The sequence below is a fragment of the Phoenix dactylifera genome, unplaced genomic scaffold, assembly GCF_009389715.1.
Source record: "Phoenix dactylifera cultivar Barhee BC4 unplaced genomic scaffold, palm_55x_up_171113_PBpolish2nd_filt_p 000480F, whole genome shotgun sequence".
Taxonomy (NCBI): domain Eukaryota; kingdom Viridiplantae; phylum Streptophyta; class Magnoliopsida; order Arecales; family Arecaceae; genus Phoenix; species Phoenix dactylifera.
In genome coordinates, this window is record NW_024067901.1 from 190,270 (window position 1) to 215,001 (window position 24,732).

The following is a 24,732-nucleotide window of genomic DNA, read 5'->3' on the forward strand; positions in this document are numbered from 1 at the left end:
TTTTTTTCTTTCTTTTTTTTACTTGCCTCATCTCCTTTTCACCCAAAAAAAAAAAAAAAAAAAAAAAAACACACCAGACTACACTTGCCTATGGAGAGGCGAACACTATTGCGAACTGAGCGACATCTTATACGGCTCATCATTTTAAATATTTTATTTTGTAGAACTACATATTTTTTATTTTGGTAAATCGGCGGTTCACATCTGGCAAGTGTGAAAATAGCCAACAAAATCAAAAAAACAAAATACTGTGCAAAGGCATAGACAGCCCCATGGTCTAGCCAGAAAAAAATCTCCAGAGTGATGAGCCGCGAAGAAAGCAACCCAGTCTGCAGCATCGTTCGCCTCCCGATATACGTGCGTGGCCTGGTAGGAGTCAGTCTCCTCCAGTACTCTGCGAATATCGTGGAGCAGCGGCTGGTCCTCGACTGAGCACCTCCATCCCCGGATCCACTCAATTATCATGGTCGAGTCTCCCTCGAGGAGGATGCGACCCCCAACTAGTACCCGCCTCGCATAGGACACACCCTCCCAGGCCATCCGAAGCTCAGCGGTTACTACCGACGAGTCAAAAATCCTCTACCTACCTGCCGCCACAAGTCTGATGTCATGATTCTTGATGACAAATCACACACCTCCGCAGCTCCCATCCTCTGCTACGCTTCCATCGAATTTCACCTTGAGATAGCCAGGGGTGGAGGCACCCAAGATACCAATATCGTTCTGGACGCTGCAAGAGCAGAATGGGTGCCCCAGATGTCCCTGACCAACTTAGTAGGTGAAACCTCAATGGTGCCGGTGATCTCCACCGCATGCCGTAAAGCTTGGTCTGCTGCCATCCTCGGATGGAGGCTATCGCCGTCGAAAACTCGTGTATTCCTTTTCAGCTAGCAATGATGGGCCAGGTAGGTATCACGAGCCCCCCCTCTCCTTCCATCCAGACTTTCGAACTGAAGCCTCCAAATGCCGTAGGAACTCCTCGGAAGAACAACGTGTTCATTCTTTCTCCTTGTACTCTGCATGTGGAGGAGAAAAAAGAGAAAAAGTAGTCTTTGATAACTATTGGCTCTAAAAATGTTCGCCTTGGCCAAATCAGGAGTTGTTTCAACTTGGAGCTGATGACTCTTGAGGATGGAAGGGAATATTGACCTTGATGGATGTTCTGACAAATCGTAACACACATGGTGTATTATTACACCCATCTAACGGTCGCTGTCGCCCCATAAAACTCATTAATTACACACCGCTTCCCGAATGGGAAGGAGAGCCAATATAAAATAAGCAGTATATAAGATTCACATCGTAGGCTCGTGGCTGAGCCGCAACACCAACCCGGAGCCCACATATAAAACCTGCACCTTTACCGCTTGAACGCCCCCATTCACCCTCCTCGTGCTCGGTTTTCTTTTTCCTTTTGCTCTGCTTCGAAAACAACTGCAAACCAGAGCAACCCGTAGAACAACAAAGAGAAACGCTTAAGGGAACGCTCACGGTACACAAAGCATTTTCCAAAAGAAAAAGAAAAGAAGGAAAAGGAGAACCAAAGATCCCACCTTTTACTCTCTTTAATGCCTTCGACTCTCTGAAACAAACCCCTCCCCCCTCGCTCTCTTTCTCTCTCTCTCTCTCGCTCCGTCGCTTGCTTTATCTTTGTGGGAATTCGTGCTCTGCTTCGGGCTCGGTGACAATGGCATGAGGAGGAGGAGGCGGTGCTTTTCCTCCTGAGGAAGTGGGGGGGCTTTAAAGGAGGGGAAAAGAGGAAGGATAATGGTGGTTGCGATGATGGGAGGGGATGAGAAGAAGCGCACCTTTCACGACTTCTTGGGCATGAACTGCGGGGAATCCGCCCCGTCTGCTGCTGCGTGGGCGCGGTCTGGGGAAAAGATGCCAGCCGCGGAGGCGGCGCCGGAGGCGTCGGTGGGAGTCTCGTCGGTCGGGCATGGACTTGTCTCGGGGAGTTCCGATCTCGGTTCCGGTAAGTTTGTCTTGGATCTTATCTGTATTCTTGGTGCTGGTTTTCTTTTTCTTTGGATTTTGGGCTTTAGGCTGCTTGTGGTTTATTGTTGCTTTTGTTGGTGCTGGTTTCTCCTATCAAGATTCGTTCCTTTTGGGTGGATTTGTATTGTTTCTTGAATATCCTTTGGATTCTTGGGATTTTGGCTTCTGTTTTGAGTTTTGTTCATCCTGTGGTTTCTTGTGCTTTTGTGAGGATTCACTTCTTCTATCAAAACTCGTTCGTTTTTTTTTTAAAATCTTTTTTTCTTTTAAATCATGTTTTTTTTTTTTGGGGTGTGTGTGTGTGTGTGTGTTTTTTTTTTTTTTTTTGGGGGGGGGGGGGGGGGGGGGGGGGGGGGGGGTGTTGCAGAAAGAGAATCATCTTTGCTGTTTTCATTAATTTTTGGTGTGCTATTCTGATTTTTTCTCCCCCAATTGATTTTTGGCGACGCCTTTTTACTGAGTTTTATGCAATATCTGTTTTATTTCTAACTATATTTTTATTTCTTCCCATTGATTCAATCATTTGAATTTTGTTACTCCAATTTGCAATATTTAACTTTTGTGTATGGTGGTATTGGTTTTTTCCCTTTTTCGGGTAGGTTTCCAGTTAATTATATGTGACTTATGTTGGCAAATATTTGGTAATGAAACTTAGAGCACAGCTCTAGATATTTTTTAACTGCTGAATTACACCCACTGCAATAACTTAAAGTTTTTCTTTTTTCGTTATTGAAAACCAATATATGGTTATAGTCTCTTACTTGTCTAAGGTTTTTGAGCTTTCGTGTGTTTCTCTTCTGTAGTGTTATACTTTCTTAATCAAAATGTTTGTTGATATCGTACATTTTAGTATTGATGTATTCACAAATGGTGCTGATTCAGAGTTCTAAGCTTGTGGTAACTTAAATCCTTTGACCCTGGCAATTTGGAAGTGCTGCATTGCGGCAAGAGTCTAGAACTTTGCTCAATGTGGCTTGTTTGAGCAAATTTCTCAACAAATATGAGGTATTTCCTTCGGTAAGTTAGATATAGTTAGAATGATAACTGGTGAGTCAATCTTGAAGAGATGCGTGATTAATTTTATTAAAACCCTTTGACCCCAATTTTACCATTTTACGTTGGTGGGTAAGGAAAGGAAATGATGAACCTTAAATACAGGAAAAATGGTGCCTTGTTATTTAGATGCAAGGTCAGTTCTGCTTTGTTTCAACATTCAGGCCGTAGCTATGGCCATTCTTTGTTTAAAGTTAGCGGTTTTGGGGATGCGATTTTGATTATTGAATTAGAATATGAAAAGGTCTTGTTGGAACTCCTCATTGACAAAAGTTCAGGCCTTGTGCACTTAGAATTCCTTTTCCCTAGACATTTTCCTTTGTTCCTAGCATATGCATAACATAATTGGCTGCCCATTTTTCATAAAGCTCTCTTTATCTGTGTCCTGCTCTTTTCTTGTTTGTCCACGTATTTTATACATATATCTGACACACCTCTAGGTTTGTTTACTGAAAGGATGTTTAAAAAGAATCTGGTAAGGTTTCTTTTGTCTCTTTGCTTGTATAGTTTTATTTTTTTTTTCAAACCTGTCATGGATGTATGTAAATGCAGGTTATGTTTTGCATAGTTTTGAGTTTTATCCATCTCTTGCTTGTTTCTCACTGAGGTTCCTTAATATCTTGCACTTCTAAGGTTTTCTGTTTGTAGATTTTTCTTAATTAAATTGAAAAGTTATTTGTGGAGCTTGGTGGGTTATTAACCTTTCTAATCAGGTATTCTTTTCTTTGCTCCTTTTATTTTTTTCATACCTTTTTGGTTCTGCCAACTGTTTTCACTCTCTGTTGATTCTCTACTAGCAATAATTGCTGCCACCACCAATCATATATGGCCTTTTTTCAAATTATTATAAATTGATTATTTTTTACTCGTACATGTTTTTTCTTCTTGAAACTCTCTTCACCATTCTCTCTGCTTCAACCAACTCCAGCATTGCTTGGAAACCGAAGATGAAGATGAGCTTGGTATTTATGGAATGGTATTTTCTGTCCTATTCTCCAAACAGTCAATTGTATTCCTAAACTGCTAGCAGCAAGTAGTTTTATGTTAAGAAAATTGTTTTCTCATGGGCATAACAACTCTGACTTTTAGTTCTCTGTAACCAAAACAAACCGCACCACCCCTTTCCCTGATTTTCCATTTCTTGCTTTCCTTTTGGAGTATCCATTTGCTTATCTGCTTACATTTTTTTTTGAGTGATTCTACTGCATTTAAATGAATGTTTTGTTTATCTGAGCTGTTACCATGTTGACACCATATGGTTTGGATAGAGGGTGTTGTTTATGGTTATGATTGCCTTCCTTCTCATAGCTGATTATGTCTGTAGCCCTTCACTTCTTTAGGGTGATCCCTTGGATTTACAATTCAATCACATAGTTATGCAGAATGATTTTGGTAATTCAATTTCTTATTGTCTCCGATTATATCTTGATATATAAGCATTTGATAGAGTCCATGTAATTTCGTGGACAGGAGTTCATTTCTTTTCTTTTTTTTAATTTTTGGCAGAGAGGAAGGGAGGGAACAATTCTGAGGATTTTCACTTTCATGGTAGGAAGAATGCTATGTCAGGGCTTGAGATATGTAACACATCATCAGGAAGAAAGAGGAGCAATTCAGATTCAGCCTACATGGGTTTTGTAAGAAATAGGATGCTTCCTGTGGGCTCAGATTCCCTTGAAAGCTCACGTCTGATGAAGGCACCACAAGCCCATACTCCTGTACTGTTGTCTTAAAATTTGATTTTCATTTTAATCTCTTCTTCCTGTTTAATGCTTGCTTTTTTCCCCCTCATAAAATTATTCACTTGAAATTTAGATGTCCGGAAAAGAGGTGGGAAGTGAAGGGCTTGGAAGATCACATGATGAAATGATGATTTCAATGCAACCACCAAGGCCAACTTCTCTTATATTACATCCTCCACTTAGAAGTAGACCTGATTCACTAATTCCCAAGTGGGAACGATCTATGCCTCCAAATCCTGGGCAGATGGTGCATTTCCCTTTACGCTTTGCCCAGGGTGGAACAAACATAGACAAGGTTTCATCATCGTATGCATATAAGGATGCTAGTGCTGGTGCCACAATCATATCTCAGACTGTGGCAGATGAAGGTTCTAGAACAGGCATTAAAGATTCTGGAATTGTGAATATCATTAATCCCGGTAGTGGAGCTGGTGAGAGAAACTCAACTGGGGCACTGCCTGGTGGCAATAGACCCAAGGTTCCCCAAGCCATAGAACCAGAATCTTGTACCATACCCAGGTAAATCATCATTTGCTTGGTATTTAACATTGCATATCTAAGATACTTTGAAGAAATCAATGTCATCCAATGTTTTCATCTGCCAGATTTGACTGTGAAGATATCAATGCCATCCAAACTTTTATGTGTTTTGCAGATGTCAAAGCACCGTATCTGCTAGTCGGCAAATGACCATATTCTATGCTGGCCAAGCACACGTCTTTGACGATGTCCATCCGATTAAGGTGAGCTCAATAGTCTTTCTGTTCATTTTTAATATTTTGCAGTATGAGAAATTTTGGATTTGGTTAAACTTTAGCAAAACATGCGGTAAATAATCGTGGTCTTACATCTTGAATTGGAGGGTGAGTATCAACACAATACTAAGGTTGCTCCATCATAACCTGGTCATCATGGGCATGGAAACGGCCTCTTCGCATGCGGGGTTAAGGTTGCCTATACCCACCCTAGACCCTATAGCAAGAGCCACGTGCACTGAGCTGCCTTTTTTTATCTTAAATTGATAATTTTCACATATCACTTTTTATCCATCATCATGCGTGCGAAATCTAGCATTGTAAAATTGCTCCTTTGTCCTAGATCATCTAAATCCCATAGCCCCACTCCTTCCAAAGATCTCACAAGGATCAACTTTCAAACTTATATACGGACTGTTTCTACACATACCATAACCAACTTTCAGTAGCACCGAGCAGTGCTCCTGTAACTCTGCTCTAATCCTGGATGTAGTTATGTATACATCAACAGAATTGAGAATCCAGAGACGATGAAGTGATAATTGTTATTCTCTTTGTTCTCTTCATACATAAAAGAAATATAATGGAAAGATCCAATTTCTTTAACAGAAATAATCATTATAAGATCCATTCACGTCAGCGACCCACTCCCAAGGTTTGACCTTTAAGGTACATGGATTTGCAAATTGATGTTGTAGAGTGATTACATAAGTTGACCATTTATCGAAGAATTTATATATGCTTAGACAACTTTCAGAGCAAGGACTGCCGAACCAGTAGCGGGACCCGTACTAGTTAGCGGTCAGTACGGTTCGGTACCGAACCAGAACCGGTACAACTAGATAATTTGATTTTTTTGGATATTTTCTTGATATTTTTTGATGTTTCTATTATCTCAGTTTAACTTAATGATGCATTTTATTATTTTAAAATTATACAAATCATAAAATAGTTAGTGAGATATTGCATGCTACAAGGGACAACATAAAATATTCTCAATTCAAGTAGTGACATAAAAAATATAAAATAATACAATTATTTATATACATTTTAAGTATCACTTACGTACCGATATCTAAAATTGGATCGATTGGTGATGGCTCACGTAGATATCCGGATCATAAGCATAGTCAGGAGGCACATCAACTCACCCCTCTAACCAAACGGTGTTGTAGCCTTGTACGTTCATCCCATAAAGAACGTGCACTGGGTTATAAGCACTCTGGAATCTTTCGTTAAAGCTCTAGCTTTGAGAAGTGTCCTCTGGCTGATAATACGATTGTGGAGACCCCCATCCAAATATGCTGGTAGCAAAATTCGATCTGTGAGATGCTCTGAATTGCGTAAGGTAGTAGCTACTAGAAGATGCCTCGGACGCACTAGATCCATATCCATATTCGTATGGGTCATAGGTTGCTTGTGGCTGCGGATAATAGAATCTAGTATACGGCTCGGAATCTGATATGTTTATGGATCCTACTCCACGTGCGAGGTCATCTGCAACTGCATTGTGTCCTCCTGAATGATCTCAAAGAGTCCGTCTTCTATATGCAATCGTATCCTCACAGGCTCTACCAGATCGTGCATCGTGGTCCCTATTCTGTGTAGCATGCATAAATTAGGACTCACAAGTGTATCGAAGACCATCTTGCGGTTGTGTCTCATAAACAGTGGTCTTCTATCCTTCACTCCTCCATGGCCAGTAGATTTGTGACCACCAGAACTGTCATTGTTGCTACTCTAAGACTCCTCGACACTCTCCATTGGAGCTGCAAGTGTCTTTTGTTTTTCTTTTTTGTGTACTAAGCAGTTGCCTTCTTACCCTTTGTGCCCCTCTCTGCCTGGCTATATCGTCATCCTGACCGAGTCGACCGAATAGCGTAGTGGCTTCGTCTAAGCATCTCTCGATCATATCTCTGAGAGGATGTCTCGGATAAGAAGTCATGTAGTGACTGGCTATCCGATGGCTATGGCTGATTAGATGTAGGAATGCGTGGAATATTGTGCTCAGTCCATTGTCTTGCATCGACTCTAGCCTCGCTGGCTACGAAGTTGGCCGGTCGTGGAGGCGATCCTGGCTCGTCAAGCCCAAATAAAAAATTTTGTCATGATCTCCTCTTATTTTGCAATTTTTGAGCTATTTTTTTAAGCCTCCCCAAAAAAAAAGGAAGAAAGGAGATGGAAAGAGGAAGCACACCTTATTTAGCCTTGGCTCTTCCTTTTGATAGTCTCAATCAGTGTTGTTTGTAAATTTTTGAAAAGAGAAAGTGGCAGAGCCTGTGTCAAATTTCGTTGGAAAGGCCTTCTTGGGCCTTTCTAACACTTTCGGTGCCTTTTAAAGGCATCAGATGGACTGTGGCATTATTGCCACAGTGCCCACAGTCAACCTGGTTCAAAATCGGATTGACTCGGTGCGAAACGAGTCGGCATCGAATTGACCGGTTCCGGCTGGTCCCTTTGCAGCTTCGGTCCGTAGGGGCTGGAATCGAGTTGAAATAGCGAACCAACCTAGTTTTGCATTGGGTCGGCTCGGTATTGCTTGAACTGTGCGGTTCGGCTTGCTTCAGCAGACCTTGTTTCAAAGTGTTGGCATTTGCTATTGCAGCCGTGCTCTCCCATGCTTTGACTGCCAGTTGCATGTTGATATGCAAAATGTTATAAAGAGATTGTGTAAACTGACCATCAATTGAAACATCTAATTGATTCTTAGAGATCTTCTTGTTATCTTTTAGTGAATTGGTTGGGTTCGACACAATCTTCTACTAAAAAAAAAGAGAAAGAAATCTTCTTGTTATTTCTTCTCAAAATCCTTTCCAAATTCCACTTGGATTCTTCTCTTTCCATCTAGTTAATTGCCTATTATCTTCTTGAAGTCATTCTCTAGTACGAGTGATGCATCTCTCTTATAGTCATTCTCTGCCTTTTCATGCAGATGTAAGCTTCTTATAGTATTGCATCTTTTTCTTTGTTAATTTTGCCACACTCTGTTATTTGCTGTCTTGTGGATGAATTTTGGATCATTATCTCCCTTCTTAAGCATATAACTCCTATCTTCAAAAGATCTCCTTGGGTATTTTATGCGTGTGTGCGTTCCTTCCTCATCAATCTCATTGGCCTGCTTACTCCCTTAGAGTTTTCCTTGTTATGCGTATATCCCTTAACTCAGACTTGTGTCCTCTTCTATATTTAGTTCTAAATGACTGAATTTCCTTAGAAACTGTATACCAACGCAACCAGCAATGTTGCATGATGACCATTCCTCTGCAATCATCTCAATATGCACCTAGAGAGGTCTGCTCTGCATCCTTTTACTCAGATAGAAGATTTGAGCCCCAGATTGTATCATCATTGTCAGAAAGGGAGGATAAAAGTCAGTACCAAAATTCCTGAACAGCCATTTGGAAACCTATACATCCTTGTTGACCTGAGTTATCTCTTTTATTCACCCAGAGGGTTGTCAAGACACTAGTCAGTAAGATAATTTCATCTATGACGTCAAAAATTTTCTCATATCAGGAAACAAGTAGTTCAAATGTGCGTTGAGGAAATGCTTTGGTTTGGATCAAGGTCTGCCGAACCACCCGGTTCAGGCAATACTGAGCCGACATGGTGCGAAATTGGGTCGGTTCGCCATTTCAATTTGGTTCTGGCTCATAGCGCAAAGGGACTAGCCGAAACCGGTCCTTTTCGTGCTAGAACCGACTGGTTTGATGCCGACTTGGTGCGAATTGGTCTGTTCGTACCGAGTCAACTCGGTTTCGAATCGGATTGACCGTGGGCACTGTGGTATTATTGCCGCCATTGTGGCATTATTGTCCCAGTGCGGCACTGTGGCAATAATGCCACAGTCCACCTGATGCCTTTAAAAGGCACTGAAGGCGTTGAGAAGGCCCGAGAAGTCTCTCCCAACAGAATTTGATACAGGCTCCACCGCCTCTTATTTTCAAAAAATCGACAAACAACACCAATTAGGCTATTAGAAGAAAGGCCAATGCTAAATAAGGTGTGCTTTCTCTTTCCTATTTTCTCCTTTTTTGGGGGGTTTGAAAAAATAGCTCAAAAATTGCAAAATAAGAGATCATGCTAAAATTTTCGATTTAGGCTTGACGAGCTAGGGTCTTCACGACTGGTCAGCTTCGTAGCCAGCGAGGCTAGGGTCGATGCAGGACAACGGGCTGAGCGTGATATTGCACGCATTCCTGCAGCTGATCAGTCACAACCACAGGGGAGCCAGTCGCAACATAATTTCTTGTTTGAGACATTCTTTCATAGATGATTGAGAGATGCTTAAATGAGGCCACTATACTATCCGGTCGATTCGGTCAGGAGAGCGACATAGCCAGGCAAGAGGGGCACGAAAGGTAAGAAGGCAGCTGCCCAACATATCCAAAAAGAAAAACAAAAGGTACCTGCAACCCCGATAAAGAGTGTCGAGGAGACTTGGAGCAGCAGCGATGACAGTTCTGGTGGTCATAGATATGCTGGCTATAGAGGGAGTGGAGAACAGAAGACCGCTATTTATAAGACACAATTGCAGGGCGGTTTTCAATACACCGGTAAGTTTCAGTTTATGCGTGCCATACAAAATAAGGACCACGGAGCACGATCTGATAGAGCCCGCGAGAATATGATTACATATAGAAGACGGGCTCCTTGAGGTCATTCAGGACACGATGTAGCTGCAGATGACCTCGCATGTGGAATAGGATTCATAGACATATTAGATTCCGAGTCGTATACTAGATCCTATTATCCGCAGCCACAGACAGCCTATGACCTATACGGATACGAATATGGATCTGGGGCGTCTGAGGTATCTTCTGGTAGCTACTATCCTATGCAGCTCGGAGCATTTCACGGGTCGGATTCTGCTGTCCGCATATTCAGATGGGCTCCTCCATAACTGTATTATCAACCAGAGGACACATCTTAGAATTAGAGTTTCAACGAGAGATCCCAGAGTGTTTATAGTCCGATGCATGTTCCTTATAGGATGAACGTACAAGACTCCAACGCTGCTTGGTTAGAGAGGTAGGTTGATATGCCTCCTGACTATGCTTATGATCCGGATATCTATGAGAGCCATCGCCACTCGATCTAATTTTAGATATCGGTATGTATGCTGTACTTTAAATATATATAAGTGATTGTATTATTTTATATTTTTCATGTCACTACTTGAATTGAGGATATTTTATATTGTTTCTTGTAGCATGCAACATCTCACTAATCATTTTATGATTTGTATAATTCTAAAATAATAAAATGCATCATTAGGTTAAACCGGAATCATAAAAACATCAGAAAATGTCAAAAAAAAAAATCAAATTACACTTAAAATCATTAAAAAACTTCAAAAAGAGTGATTACTAATTAAATATTCTTGAAAAGTAAAAAAGAATGGGTGTGCCGGTATAGAACTTGCACACTCTAGCCATACCGCTTCCGGTTTCGTACCGAACCATACCGATCATCGGTATGGGTCCTGATACCAGTTCGGCGGTCCTTGGTTTGGATAATAACCACTTCTATCCTAACCAACTTTGATATGGGTCATAGAGCAGACAAAGAAAAAAATCAGTGACTACTAGGGGGAGCTTCTATATTTTCCTATTCTAACATCACTCTTAGTTTGACCACAAAGTCAGATCGCCAGTTTCACAAAAACAATCACTATGTGATGGTTGTGGGGTTTCCTAATGCAATGATTGTTATGCTAGTTCTTATCTATTCATCATAACAGGCATTATGAAATTTTTATTGATTTGTAATTTATTAAATTTTTTATAGTAATTATTTTTAATTGCATATGTTATATTCTTAGTGGCTTTGAATGTATATTTGGAGGAACTATAGGGACCATTATAAACATAGAATGTAAAAGGACAACCTCGTACATAAGGCTTTCACTATTGCGGGGTCTGGGGTGGGTCAGATATACACAACTTTACCTCTTACATATGGAGAGGCTGTTTTTATGTTTCAAACCCATAATACCCAGGTCATAATGGAGTAACCTTACCGTTGCACCAAAGTTTCCCTCATAAATAGAACATCTGCCTCTTAATCTAAATTTAGTTTTTTAATAAAAATATAGGTGTTAATGGCAGGCTATTGTATTGTTTACAACCATCATTTGCTATGGCTGGTTATGATATCGCAAATTTCTTAGTTGAGGGACCTGAAAATAGTGTGGGACTGGGGCTATGTGGTAGGCTTTTGCTAATGTTCTACTGACCTACTGATTTAATACAAATGTGGTTGTCTTTGATCAAAGGTGAGGTCCTTTGCTGAAATATCACTTGAATCTTGTTGATGCAACTGTTGAGTGCAATGAGAGAATGCGGCTGTCAGTCTGAACTGAAATTTCCATTCTAGGTACAACCAATGTCAAGCTAGTACCTAAGTAAATATAAACCATAAACAAACTGATATTGAATATGATTGTTTGAGTTTAATTCACAAGTTAGTATAAATAAATGCAACAATTGATCAGAGATTTGAGACCACGTAAAATAGTCAAATTAGTCTAGGCTAAAACTCTGAGAGTCCTTAATGTAATTTAATTGAATGACAGCTTAAGTAGCTAAAGACTTAAGCTCCTGCTTAAGTAACTGCTAATTGTTGCAACTGCATTATAATAGAGCAAAGCACACTGCAACTTAATTCAATAACAGAACTTTGAATCCTTCCACAATTACTTAATTCGTAGAAACTGTCATTTCTTCATAGAAAGTGTCTATTTGTAACTTAAACCCATTAAAACTGAATCCACACTGTTACTTAATGCACTAACAAAAACTTCATTAAATACATTCCATTTCTATGACAACAAAGTGATTCTTAAGCAAAGCTACATCCTTCCACAGTCAATCCTTTCCGCTCACATTAGATCCAACCCATTGAAAACAAACTTAAGTTGAGCTAAATCAGCACCCAACCACCCCCCCCCCCCCCCCTCTCTCTCTGGGATTAAGGCTTAGTTGAGTTGAGCTAAATCAGTCTAGCTGGCATTTCAATCCGTTCAAAATCCACTGTTTGGTATCTTGTAACTTATTAACAAACAACTGTATCTACATATGTTTGGTGCCCTGGAGCTCCAGTCCATTCAATCACAGCAGTAAACCATGTAAAACAACTATCAACACTCCATTTGAACCTGAGATCCAACAAATTTGAATCTAAAATAACAAAACAAGATCACAAGGTCAATAAACTTTTGTAAATTGAACTATTCAATATTTGTAATCATGCATTGACTTGAACCAGACATCAACACTTCCAAAGATGACACATCTGCACTTGCGTAACAAGTCACAATACTTGTCATCACAGAATATAAACTGACATGCAAACTTACATCAATACTTACATTTACCATCAAAATCAAAGAAAGTACTTGCCCTGACACAAGACCAATCACAAGGATCAAACTTAAGATGTACTTATGTCAATATTTGATTCCCCATTAAGTCTCAGCACAAACACAAGGCCAATCACCAATATACATGGGACAAATTTTAAAACTATAAGTCTATAAGCATTAAATATTTGTTCAAAATGCATGTCTATAAATTCCATCGTCTATGCACTTGGTCTTGGTCCGCTAGGTGGCTGGTGAGAGCTGAGGGCTTGTGAGCTACCCCTGAGGACTGCACCTGATGCCCCCTGCTACAAGGGGCTCAAAGTTGTGACCTGTTCCCCCCTCATTTACTGTACTCCCTGAACAGTTGGAATGGGGAAGGCACAGGCAGAATGCTTCCAAGTCCATAATAGTTTCTTGGGCATTGGAAGAAAATTGACACTAATTAGATGTGTATCAAATTGATAAGACCAATTACATGTGTATCAAACTGATAAGACCAATTGCATGTGTATCACAAAAAGCACCAACTCTAATAGGAGAAATGGTTGTGGATCATCTAACATAACAAAAAGCACCAATCACATTCAGCTGACATATATCTAAGCAGTAATTAGGAATTGAATAAATTATCTGAGATGCACTTGTAAAAGAAGTAGAATTCTTTGATGGACTTGCTCCACCACCTGATCTAAAAGCTACCCTGACTCACCACTTGGTTTAAAAGTTCCCCTACTTCTGGATTGACATTTGAACTTGCTTCGGCAGCCTCATTTCTTTGTCCCTGTGCATTCTTTGTTATATTAAGTTATTATGGCAATTGGGTTTGAGAGTTATATTTGAAGGAAAAAATCAAAGCATTTAATAATCCAAATAAAATCACCTGAGGTGCTTGATGACTCATTTTCCTTGATCTTCCAGGTTTTCTCTTGAATTTCTCTGGCTGACTTGAACTCCTTTGTCCCGTTTTCCTTGGAATAATCTTATTTGGATGCTTGTCCTTCTTTACAGGTCTTGGAATTATGCCCCCACTCCAAGCAATTCCCACACCTGAGCAAATTACCCCTTGTCTTAACCTTTTGAGGATACTTTTCTTCATCTTCCACCCTTCACCTTTATTCTTGGGTCTTTCTAGATGTCTTCTAAGTGGTGCTGTTTGAGGTGGCTCAAAAAGTGTTTGGTTGTCAAAACTTAATTCCAGACACTTGGAGTAATATGCACTCACAAAGTCCTCATTGTCCTATCTCATGAATGTTATAGCTGGCACTGCATGGCGGCAGGAGATTCCTATCAAATCCCACTTCATGCATCCACAGATTCATTATTTTAAGTTCAACAAAAATCTGCCATTTGGATGATCTATCTCATATCTGGTACCCCCTCCCCATGAACACTACTATTCCATTGCATCCATCATCTCCTCCTCAAGCTTCTTTTGAATCTAAGGACATGTGGGTCCTTCATATTTCATCACCCCTTCTCTCCTTGCTTGAAATCTTTGTATTAGTAGCCTCCTAATTGTTTCAAGCATAGAAATTATTGGCAAAGATGTAACCGTTAAAACTTGCACATATGTTGTTCAATATCTTGTTTGACTTGGACCTCGAAGGTATGTCTGTCTCACAATTCCAGCTTGTTGTCCATCAACCGTGCAGCTGCATTCTCATCCAATTTTCTCTCTTCTTTCATCTCTACAGCAAACTCCTGAGAAATATGTGCTTTTGCAGCAGCAAAGAGAGCAATTCTGAAGTTACCGCCCTTGTAAATTGTCTTGAAGCTGGTATGCATGTGCCCAACACGAAATTTGTATAAAGTAGTTGACCAACCAGTCATGAAATAAGAAGACCTTAGTGTCAATAATGGAGCTAATAATGAGGCAAACAAATAAGATTTTGAGGGAATCAATTAACTTATACATACATGCATGCATGCATGCATGCATGCATACATACATAAATCACACACACATATATATATAAGACATAAAGGTCCATTCGTTCTCTTTATAGATCTAATGTTTGTCAATAGATCAGTGACAAACTGCATCTACCTATCCTTTGTCCCAGCTTCTGGCACAAAACATGCAGTTGGAAAACTATTTTCATTTTTATCCTTTCCGACCAAAGTTTGTCATCTTGGTACCGAACCCCGTACTGGTGTCACACTAGCACTATGTCGGTATGGAATCCTTTTGATGTATCGAGTGTCGATACGCCACCTGTATCGGATACTGGTACTGAACCAATATGGTATAATACGCCCCGTACTGCCTGGTTCGGGTCGGTATGGCTAACCATGTTCGCAACAACTACTAGCAATTGTCCTCCCATAGAATCTTTTAGGTGGCAACCTTCCAATAATGGGTTTGCATCCTTTTATCAAGCCCTTCTTGCGAGCATCCTAACCCACTTAAAGTCTCTTAAAAATGGGTTTTACACCAAGTCTTTGTATGTTAACCATCTTTATGGTGGAGCAAGGGTTTGTTGAGCTGATGATGTGATAGAACTCCTATAGCTTAGCATACTGTTCCCTATGTGCCCATGTATGATCTTGATTTTTTCTTATAAGCCTATGTCTTTATATGAAAACCTTATAGTCTCTCCTCACTCTATCAATGAAAGCTTGAACTTTAAGTTTGTTGTCTAATCTAAGTAGGTCTGAGCAAGCCATTTGGAACTGACATTTTGATTTCTGGATTATTTGCAACACTTGTATGTTGCCTCATTGGTCTTGATTTGAAATGTTGCCTCTCTCAGCATTGGAGAAGCATGTATCCTCCATTCACAACTCTCTTGCATATTGTTGTGACTTTGAACTTATTGTTGTGCTTATAGGTGTAGTCAAAACCTTCTTGAATACTTGGCTTCCTGAGTGCCTCCTTGAACACAACATGAGGGTCGAAGTGCATTCTAACTTGAAGCTTTGTAGGCTTCTTCAAATCTGATGTTGAATTGAGTTCTGGATACTCTTAGACACTAGGATGTTCCCCATCAGAACCTGAGGAGCTACTAAGGCTTCTAATATCACTACCATCCTCTAATTTTGGTTCCTTGGCTGCTAGTCCAGAATCTTCAGCCTCTTGTGAATAGTTGCTCTTGCATCCACTTTCCAGCAATCACTTTCAGATTCTCCTCAATAACTGTTTTATTAGTATGCTCCCTGAACGAATCATCATCATCCTCATCGGTCTCCTGAAGATCATTTAGTGCCATGCTAGCATCACTTTCATTGTCGCTACCCTCATTACTGTCTTCACCATCTTCTTTAACAAGTCTCTTCCCACAGCTACCCACCAATAACTTGAACCGCCATGGTTGTACCCTATGCATCACCTTGTCCACCAACCCCTCCATATGCAGATACCTGAACATTTACATTGACAAAACCATGACTGGGAATCTAGCAACCATCCTTTGCCATAGACCCTTCCTGTGCACCAGTCATTTTAACACCCACATCTATAACCTATGGTCAATGATTGCCGAACCAGGCCGTACCGCCTAGTTTGGGCCAAACCGAGCCGACCCGGTCTCTGACCGGGTTGGTTTACTTATGGAAACCAGGCCGGAACCACAGTAACACCGGCTAGAACCGGCCGGTACTAGATAGAACCGGACGAAACCAGACGGTTTCCTCCGGTTCGAACCAGTACCGAACCAGACCGGGCGCCGTCCGGTACGGCACCCGGTACCGGTTTGGCAATCCTTGCTTATGGTCTTTCACCCTTTCCTCCATACTTTGCAGCTTTTGCTCTTTTAGCTTGTCCACCATCATTGACATCCACTTGTCCAACCCCATGATCATTGAGATCCCCTGCTACACTAACCGTTCATATCCTTTGCCTTAACTTGGTAAAATGACCATCATCATCCTATGTTGATGGCTGTGAGGAAGGAAGAGGTAGTGGAATATATTGGCAATCCACTGGTTCTTGTACATGGTGCTCTTTCTTGGATAGCTTGCAACGTGTCCAGCTCATTTATCATCATTCATTGGTTTCAAACCATTTTCTAGGCTCGTGTCTGGCACCAGATTAGTAGAAATTGGAACAATTCATATAACCCGGACTTTTGTCATATCTTCAATTTCATCCAGGAAATCTTCTTCAGATCACAAGTGTCATAGTGAGATATGAACCCCCCACTGTAGTGCATGGTTGGAGTGAACTGTAGTGATCTACAATGGTGTACTTCAACTGTGATCAAATCTTCATCCATTCCTGCACTATTTACAGTAAAAACTTTTGACCGTGTTCTTGCAATATTCGGACAAGAAATGAGTGCATTTTGGTCTTTTAACACCCACTGTTAATGGCATTAAGGGGTTATGCCATAGCTGTATATGAGAAAAAAAGGCATCCCAGTGCATGTGGCTTCCACTATTATAAGGTCTATACGCAGCCGGACCCCAACATGCAGAGGCTGTTCTATATTTTGAACTCATGAGTTTGAGGTCATAATAGAGCAACCTTATTATTGGTCACTCTTTGCGCCACAGCTATACATTGCATCCGAAGAATAAGTTGAGGGACTCGGTTGCAAATTTTTAAACAAGATGGTGTCCATGTGAAAAACATTAAAATTTGAGGGGGTCAAATGGTATTTTTCCTTGAATAATAAGAAAAGCTTATCTCCATGGATGATTGATTTGTTTCTTAAAATAATTCCAGTATGGTTGAATACTTACTGTGACAATGATTACTTAACCTTATGAGATATTCTCCCCCCTTATAAGCTCCGATAATTGGGGTTTGACTAATTTGTGTAGAATGCTATATTTATATGACATATAATTCTACTTATATAGTTTCCTCTCATATAAGCGTTGCTCCAATTAACATTGAATCCCTTCTGCTATCATTGGTCAACCACTTTGTGGTTCTATGAACAAGATGTGTCATGATGAGTATGTTATTTTGAGTAACAGGCGGATGTGATAATGGCTTTGGCTGGATCAAATGGAGGATCATGGTCAACCACTTACTCCCCTAAGTCTAGTATCCGGCCACCAACTAGCGAAGCTAAAACACCTAGCGGAGAGAATAAAATGCGAATGAACAACTTACCATTATCTATACATGGAGATTCTGATCATGGGCTTAGCCAGGTTGCGCAGATCCCTGTTCTTAATGTTCTTTCAAGCCTTATGCCTGGTACATGTTTGCACCTTTTTGAATCACTTCAGGTTATAATATACTTTTATAATTGCAATGGCATGCTCACTTATGGCTTTCTAGGGAGTAATCAAGGTAGCATGTCTGTCAGAGATGCAAGACTGACGCCTCCAGCATCAGAACATAATGTGGAAGACAGGAGAGATGCATGATAGAGGTTATGATCCCCCTTAGATCCAGCCCTGGTGGCTTTTGGGAAATCTTATTTTTGTCCTCAGGTTCTCATCTTCTGAGGTTAAAGGCACTTGTTAATTGAGTTTTGACTAATTTACTTGACAAGAGGCTAATTAGAATTAATTTGTCTAACAATAGCAATCAATGAAATGAAAAGAAAGTCAGCATAAACATAAGGCACTAAATTAAGCATGCAGGCATAGATTTGTGTCAGAGATGATGCTCCACGAAGAGGAAGGCAGCAGGACGAAGTCACAATGCTGGCTAATTAAGTTAACAAGTGACTTGCTTGTTAGCAAATAATTTGTTAACTCAATTAGCCAACCATGTAAACTTCATAAGCACATTACTGTTTGCTGCATTCTCTCCATGCTACATCTCCTTTGACGTATACCTATGCCTCCATGCCTAGTTCAGTACCTTAAAGTTAATACTTATTTTCTTTTCATTCTGTTAATTGCTATGATTAGTCATATTAATTTTAGTTAGATCACAGCACATCATTCTTGAAGAAGTACCCCTCGATATGCAGAGAGAGGTTTGAATTTGTGCTTCCATCTGGAAATAGACTTAATGAGAAATTTCAGTGCTCCTAGTTCTGCCTGTTGCTTAAATTGTCTGAACAGGTGGTCGTGCAATTCATAGTTTCAGAAGTGATAGTGCTTATATGGAGTTAGATAAAAAAAGTTCAAAGAGTCCTATACCATCGGCCATTTTTACAGATTGCTTAGCAAGTTTCTGACTAAATCTTTTTCCACTAAATAAGTTAGAACAGTGTACTAGAAGCTTTTAAGATGTGCATTGTTGCCATGGTGAGTAACCTACTTTCAGTGTCCTATGCTACCCATCCTGGTATCTTGTATTTTCCCAACAGACTATAATGAATTGTGGTTTTGCTCACCTGCGGAGCAAGCTGAGGTTGTAGTGTTGTGAAAAGACAACCGGCCTTTGTTCCATCAACATGGAATCCACTTAATTGACCCAATCATGCCATTATTTATGTTGACGGGCGGTCGTCTGGCATGGTAATTCTTCACACTTTCCATCCAAATCCACTTGGTTCTCTGCTCTGATTTTCCAACATGTGGCTGAACTGCAAGCAGCCAAACATTCTCAAAACACTTTGCCCCATTCTATGCACTGCCTGTCCTACTGTGTTCCCATCTTAATGCTGTGCTTCCTAAATTTTCTCCATCCACTTTGCATTCTTGAACTCTGCCACACATATCCTATCCTTATGCCTGGTCTTATTGGCCAATATTTTAGCAGCATTGTCAGCTTCACAAATTATTTTTCAAAAAAGTTGCACCCAATATATATATATATTTTATATATCATTCAGAATCTTTATGCTCTGGATTTTCTTCCAAATTTTGAGTTAAAAATTGCTCCCTTTCTGATGCCTTGTTTTCCGGTGCCACACAGGTATCGTTTTAACATGCATAAAAAATCTGCCTCTTCGATGTATCTAGTTTTAGGGGTATTGCTGCGAAAGCAGGGTAAGTGGGGGGTATATGCAAATAGTGATTTTCAAATGATACATGTGCAATAGACCTTACATGCATGCGCGCATATATATACATATATACAAGAATCTCTATTTTCAATAGCATTTTTGGAAAAATTAATGGGATATAGAGGGTTGAGGACTTTTCAACTATTGCTTTTCTTTGTAATCACTTATTATTTGTCGAATAAAATCAATGTCAGGATGGCCTCTACGGATTCCTTAAATATCAGTTCGAATCAATATACCGCATGCAAGTGGTTAAAATAAAATACTTGTAACCATCTTGATGTGGGTGGAGCTATGTTAAGAACACTGATTCAGAGCATTATGGTACAACGCCTCAAAATTTAGGACCACACTGGTAAGATTTCGCAGGGAAATGATTTTTTATTTGTTATGAGTGAGGTGAAACCATGGTACCCAATGATGATTTAATTTCGCAGTCACCATCAGGGTGAAGATTTCTTGAATCAATTGCTTGACGTGGAAACTGGTGATGCGTAGGTAGATTAAAGTCCTTGCATGTACCATTGAACATGCATGCATAGTGTCAGACATCTGAGAACCTTATCGATATGAGCTTTTTCTGAACATCCACTCGAACATTTAATCAGGATTCTCAGAGAGTTTGATTTGAGATTGCAGCGAAACCACTCCCCCATTTCGGTCCCCCCCCCCCCCCCCCCCCCCCTCCGCAAGGGTCCAAAGGCAAGCAAGGCAGCATGATAACCCAGCACTGCACGATCCACCCGTGCTGTCGACACCTGCTTCCGTGCGGCCAAGCAATTCTTGCCTGCATCCAGGCCTGCATGGAAGCAGATGAAGTAGACTATGTCACACCTCCTTATCCTCAGCTTGCAATCAGTCCTTTTAAAGTTGCTCAGAATACACAGAGTCTGTCGCAAGATGCTTCATCTATGTGCTCATTGTAGATGAAGACAATGCATGCAGAGCATGCTCTCTCGTGCTGCCCGAACCTAACAAGTCATGTGGCCTGCTGGCACCTGGTGTTGACCTTTCGCAAATTATTGGGCATGGTCTTTTTTGGAAGTTGTCGATCGATGTTCTGCATCGTTTTGATGCTGTAGAATTCTTAAGATTTATCTAACATCATTTGTAACTTCAGAGGATCTCTCTTTCTTGCAGGGCGTCTTGGAATGGGAAATGCTTGTAGTTGGGCTCACCCGGGGGACATGTCGATCCGCTTTTCCATCTTTCGGTCCACTTGGAAAGACCCTAACAGATGGATAAACTTGCAAGGACAAGCTCTAAAACAAACGGAGTGTAGTGATGAACAGGGGAAGAAGCCTAAGAAACGATGTAGAAGATCTACCTACCGACGCCTGAGTAAATGATGGACGGGATCATTAGATGGAGCCCAATCAGTTTTCTGACGGACGTGCTGCTGATCGTGGAGCATATTTGCGCAGAAATTGTTCAGAAAAGGAATCCAAAGGCAAGTATGACGAGATCTCAAAAGGTTTGGTTAAGCATGGTGAAAATTATTTACTGTAAGGATGGCATGAGGAATCCAATGGCAAGTGTGCTGAGATCTGAACGGATTTGATATGTACGGCGTAGACGACCACAAGGATGGCATTCTGTGTCATGATATTTTGCAGAAAATTTAATAACTATACTATCAGCAAATCCCATCTTGCGAATCATGGTTGATTTCTACCTTTTGTAGGAATCAAGGGTTTCGAACTTAGTCCCATATCGATTGAATAGCAAAAAGGTCTGTGCCTTAAATGGAGGGCTCGATTACCCTTCCCTCAAGAGGTGCCTTTTAAAGGACAAAACTATGAGAGGAGTAAGCTGCCCATGACACGCGTTGCGCGATACATACGCACTTCTCCAAAGCGGACAATATTTTTTGTGAGAACGCAGTCTTTTTTTCTGTTCCAGTTCGGTGAGGACTAAGGTCTGAGGTCAGCACTACCTTTTATCATTTTATCCTCTCCGCGACTCGAACGAGCCTGACGAGCGCCGATCATATCTCGAAAACCAATCCATCCGTGGTGCCCATTGAAGAATTATGCAGTCACAATGACCCAGTTGCCAAATGGAGGAGCACAAACCTTGTGCATGCGCGAGCTTATTATATGCGCAAGACTAGTAGCTAATGTGGCCGCTTCTTTCTTTCCGCACGCTGACGATTTCATCTATCTGTTCCCCACTTTGTTTCCAGTGACATGATGCTAGATTTCCGATTATCCGATGGGAGGGAGCATGAGGATAACTTGGTGGAGACGGAGTGGATTCGAAACGGAATGATCGAGCTCGCCACCTTTCACAGGGTTAACGAGAGAGAGAGAGAGAGAGAGAGAGAGAGAGAGAGAAGCAAAAAGGACGAGAAGGACGTGTCCTCTTCCAATCAGGGTAGGTGACAAAATTTCGCATCTTTTTTGCATGGGCTCCAATCAAGGCCGCCTTCTTGCTTTGGAGCCCGAGCACCAAGGATCCTAGAGAAGTTTCACCATTTCCAAAGAGGCCAGGTTGGTCATTTGACCATAGTGGAAAGAGTTTAAGTGGGTTGGTATCTTGGAAGGTGGTGAGGACTGAGGAGGAGGGGGGATGAGAGAGCCACTTATCCAAAAAGTCTCATGACAATATGACATGGATGTTTTTCTGCTTGAGGACAAAACAAAAGCACATGGTTGGGGGGGTTGTATCTCGCCCTCTCTCCCCATTGGAGATAGTTGAGGACAAGGAGGTTCTTTCATTTTTCACCCCTCCTTCGTCCCTCCGCTTTTCCTTCTCTCCCACTTCTTAATTTCCTTGTCCACTATCCCCACCACTCCCAGCCACTCAAGGACATCACTTCCTCCAGCACCTGCCCCGAACCCTTTTGGCACCATCTCTCTCTCTCTCTCTCTCTCTCTGCCATTCATTTTCCTTCAACTGCAAATTCATTACGACCATTATTATTTATTCTTTGATATTTAAATCACATTTTGAGTTATTTCTAGTGTCTCTTGCAGAGCTCGCATTTCTTTCAATATTTAAGTCAAAATTTACTGTATAGAATAGAAGTTCATCTGCATAGATGTAATGAGAACTTTTTGATGAATTTTTGGTGAGCAAATACATCAACAACAAAGTGAAAGGAATTTTGTCAAATTCGGATCAGTTGTGCTGCATGTCCAGGATCAAAGAATATGAGGTTTCATGTTTCTTTCAATCCCAGGATGCTGGCTTGTTGTAATTTTGACGCAAGCAGCATGAATCTTAAACATATCGGTGAGCATTCATCTCGAGGAAAAGTAAAAGGTTTTTGTGGCCATCAAAAACTCAAATGCCGGCATGCCACAGATAATAACCTGCTTGCTTCTGCTGTTATATGCAAAATTGACAGTAAAAATTGTTACATCCGCCGACTAATTAAGAAGTTTCTGCAGCTACGAACGTAAGGGATTTTATCATCCTCTAACGGATGCATGGCGACCACCTGTGGTGGGGCCAAGTATTTTATATCGATTGTGAAAGTGTGCATGGTGTATTAGCTGACGTTTCTATCAAAAATTTGCTTTCCATGGAAGTAGTTTAGAAAAGATAAGCAATCGGTATATGAATGGCGATTGGTTCTTGGGAGTACTAACGATGTAAAAGTTCACTTTTGGGGAGTAAAGGTGATGGGGAGATCCATGCATGCACACCATAATTATCCTATCAACCAATCAAAGGCAGAACCTATTGTTATTAATTTAGAGGGGTACGACCACAATGATATGTTGGACGTGGTTTTAAGCAGTTTTCAAAAGTATTTTTTTTTTTTGAAAAATCATCACAGAAGTTTCCTAATCCATTTTCTATGTCATTATTTGTTACAAGAACAAGTTCTATTGCTACTAGCAACATTAAAGTTCCATATAACTACTCTTAGATGGGGACAAAGAGGTTCAAAGAGAAACCATTACTAAGTAATTAGCACCATGCAAATGCTGCGTTTATAATGTTTGCCACACGAGCTCAAATGAAGCATGTAAAGACAGTAAGGCTATTTTTTCTTCGATATATGACAGAGTCTAATAATTGCGGTGATGGAAAGTCAGATACGCGTGCAATAGATTTCAGTCATCCTACTGCTTTATGGGCCTCATTTGTGATTTGAGGTCAGACCGAGCCACCCTAGAAGTAGGCGATTTTCGTAACACCTATAGTTGGTAGGTGAAATATATGCTAGCTAGCTGCATGAGACAAAAGGCATGCAGGATAATAATTTGGTTCGAAATGCATGCTTTCACCTCTCAAGAGCGTCTGGATGCAATGGTATATATCGTTGATTCTAAAGAAGAGAGGGCCATCTCTCAGCTAGCCTCTCAAGAGCATATTAGCTGTCTAAAATATATGAAACCCATGCATTCACGTACGTCCATTCTAAAACATGGTCGTGCTTCCAATTAGCTTTCCCAATATTAATTACGTGGCTGGCTCTGGTCATGAGCATGGGAACTCGATCGAGTAACAGATGGCTAAGGATGCGATTCAGGCGGCCAGAATTTAAGCCTGTTCGGGCGACGGTGGTTATGATAGCCATGAGAAGCAGTCCATGGTTTGCTCAAAAGGCAAGGGATGCATCCATTCGCGGACAAACCAACGTCCATCCCCATGAGGTATTTTGGGCTTCCGGACGCCAACTCACTCCCCAATTCCTTTTGTTACGGACGTGTGCCAATGGGGCAGGAAATGATTGGATTCATGCGAGGGAGAAATAAAAAATGCCAGCAAAACAAAAAGCCGAAAACGTTATTAAAGAGGGAGGGAAAGAAAAAGATAGGGGGAAAAGAAGAAGGATAATTAATTCCCCACTTTCCAGAAGGCGGTGCTTTGACCGGTCTTAAAATCTTCTATCCAATATCTTTACCAAGTTTAATTTCTGGTCCTTGAGCCTCTTTTATTTTTTTTAAAAAGGCCAAAAATGCCCATATCCTCCTCATCTCCCATTCCTAGAAAGAGAAAAA

General features: G+C 40.8%; 1 protein-coding gene and 1 long non-coding RNA gene across 6 annotated transcripts; one reads left to right on the forward strand and one right to left on the reverse strand.

Moving 5' to 3' along the window:
• Positions 1-1,370: 1,370 nt before the first annotated feature.
• LOC103722718 (protein TIFY 8) lies at positions 1,371-21,432 on the forward strand. 5 transcript variants are annotated; one of them, XR_005508379.1, is made up of 7 exons: positions 1,372-1,975; positions 4,558-4,769; positions 4,867-5,312; positions 5,449-5,536; positions 17,838-18,063; positions 18,148-18,302; positions 20,915-21,418. XR_005508379.1 is itself a non-coding variant. In XM_039119052.1 (7 exons), exons 1-6 carry the CDS (start codon positions 1,768-1,770, stop codon positions 18,234-18,236), a joined length of 1,269 nt encoding a protein of 422 aa, XP_038974980.1. In that variant the 5' UTR covers positions 1,372-1,767; the 3' UTR covers positions 18,237-18,241; positions 20,915-21,418. The 5 variants fall into 5 exon arrangements, 4 of the variants coding, with proteins under 4 accessions (XP_038974978.1, XP_038974981.1, XP_038974980.1 ...); XM_039119052.1 differs by having other exon boundaries at positions 18,148-18,241; XM_039119050.1 differs by lacking the exon at positions 18,148-18,302 and having other exon boundaries at positions 1,371-1,975; positions 20,915-21,432.
• On the reverse strand, positions 13,515-17,831 carry LOC113463785. The gene is made up of 2 exons (XR_003388639.2): positions 13,795-17,831; positions 13,515-13,695 (listed from the first exon to the last, which is right to left on the reverse strand). It is a non-coding gene; the product is annotated as an uncharacterized LOC113463785 (long non-coding RNA).
• Positions 21,433-24,732: the final 3,300 nt, after the last annotated feature.

Excerpts from the sequence above, each read along its gene's own strand:
- LOC103722718 (XM_039119050.1), top strand. The coding sequence starts at position 1,768 with ATGGTGGTTGCGATGATGGGAGGGGATGAGAAGAAGCGCACCTTTCAC. Across the intron at positions 4,770-4,866 it reads CACCACAAGCCCATACTCCT|ATGTCCGGAAAAGAGGTGGG; the intron begins GTACTGTTGTCT and ends CTTGAAATTTAG. Across the intron at positions 5,537-17,837 it reads ACGATGTCCATCCGATTAAG|GCGGATGTGATAATGGCTTT; the intron begins GTGAGCTCAATA and ends TTTGAGTAACAG.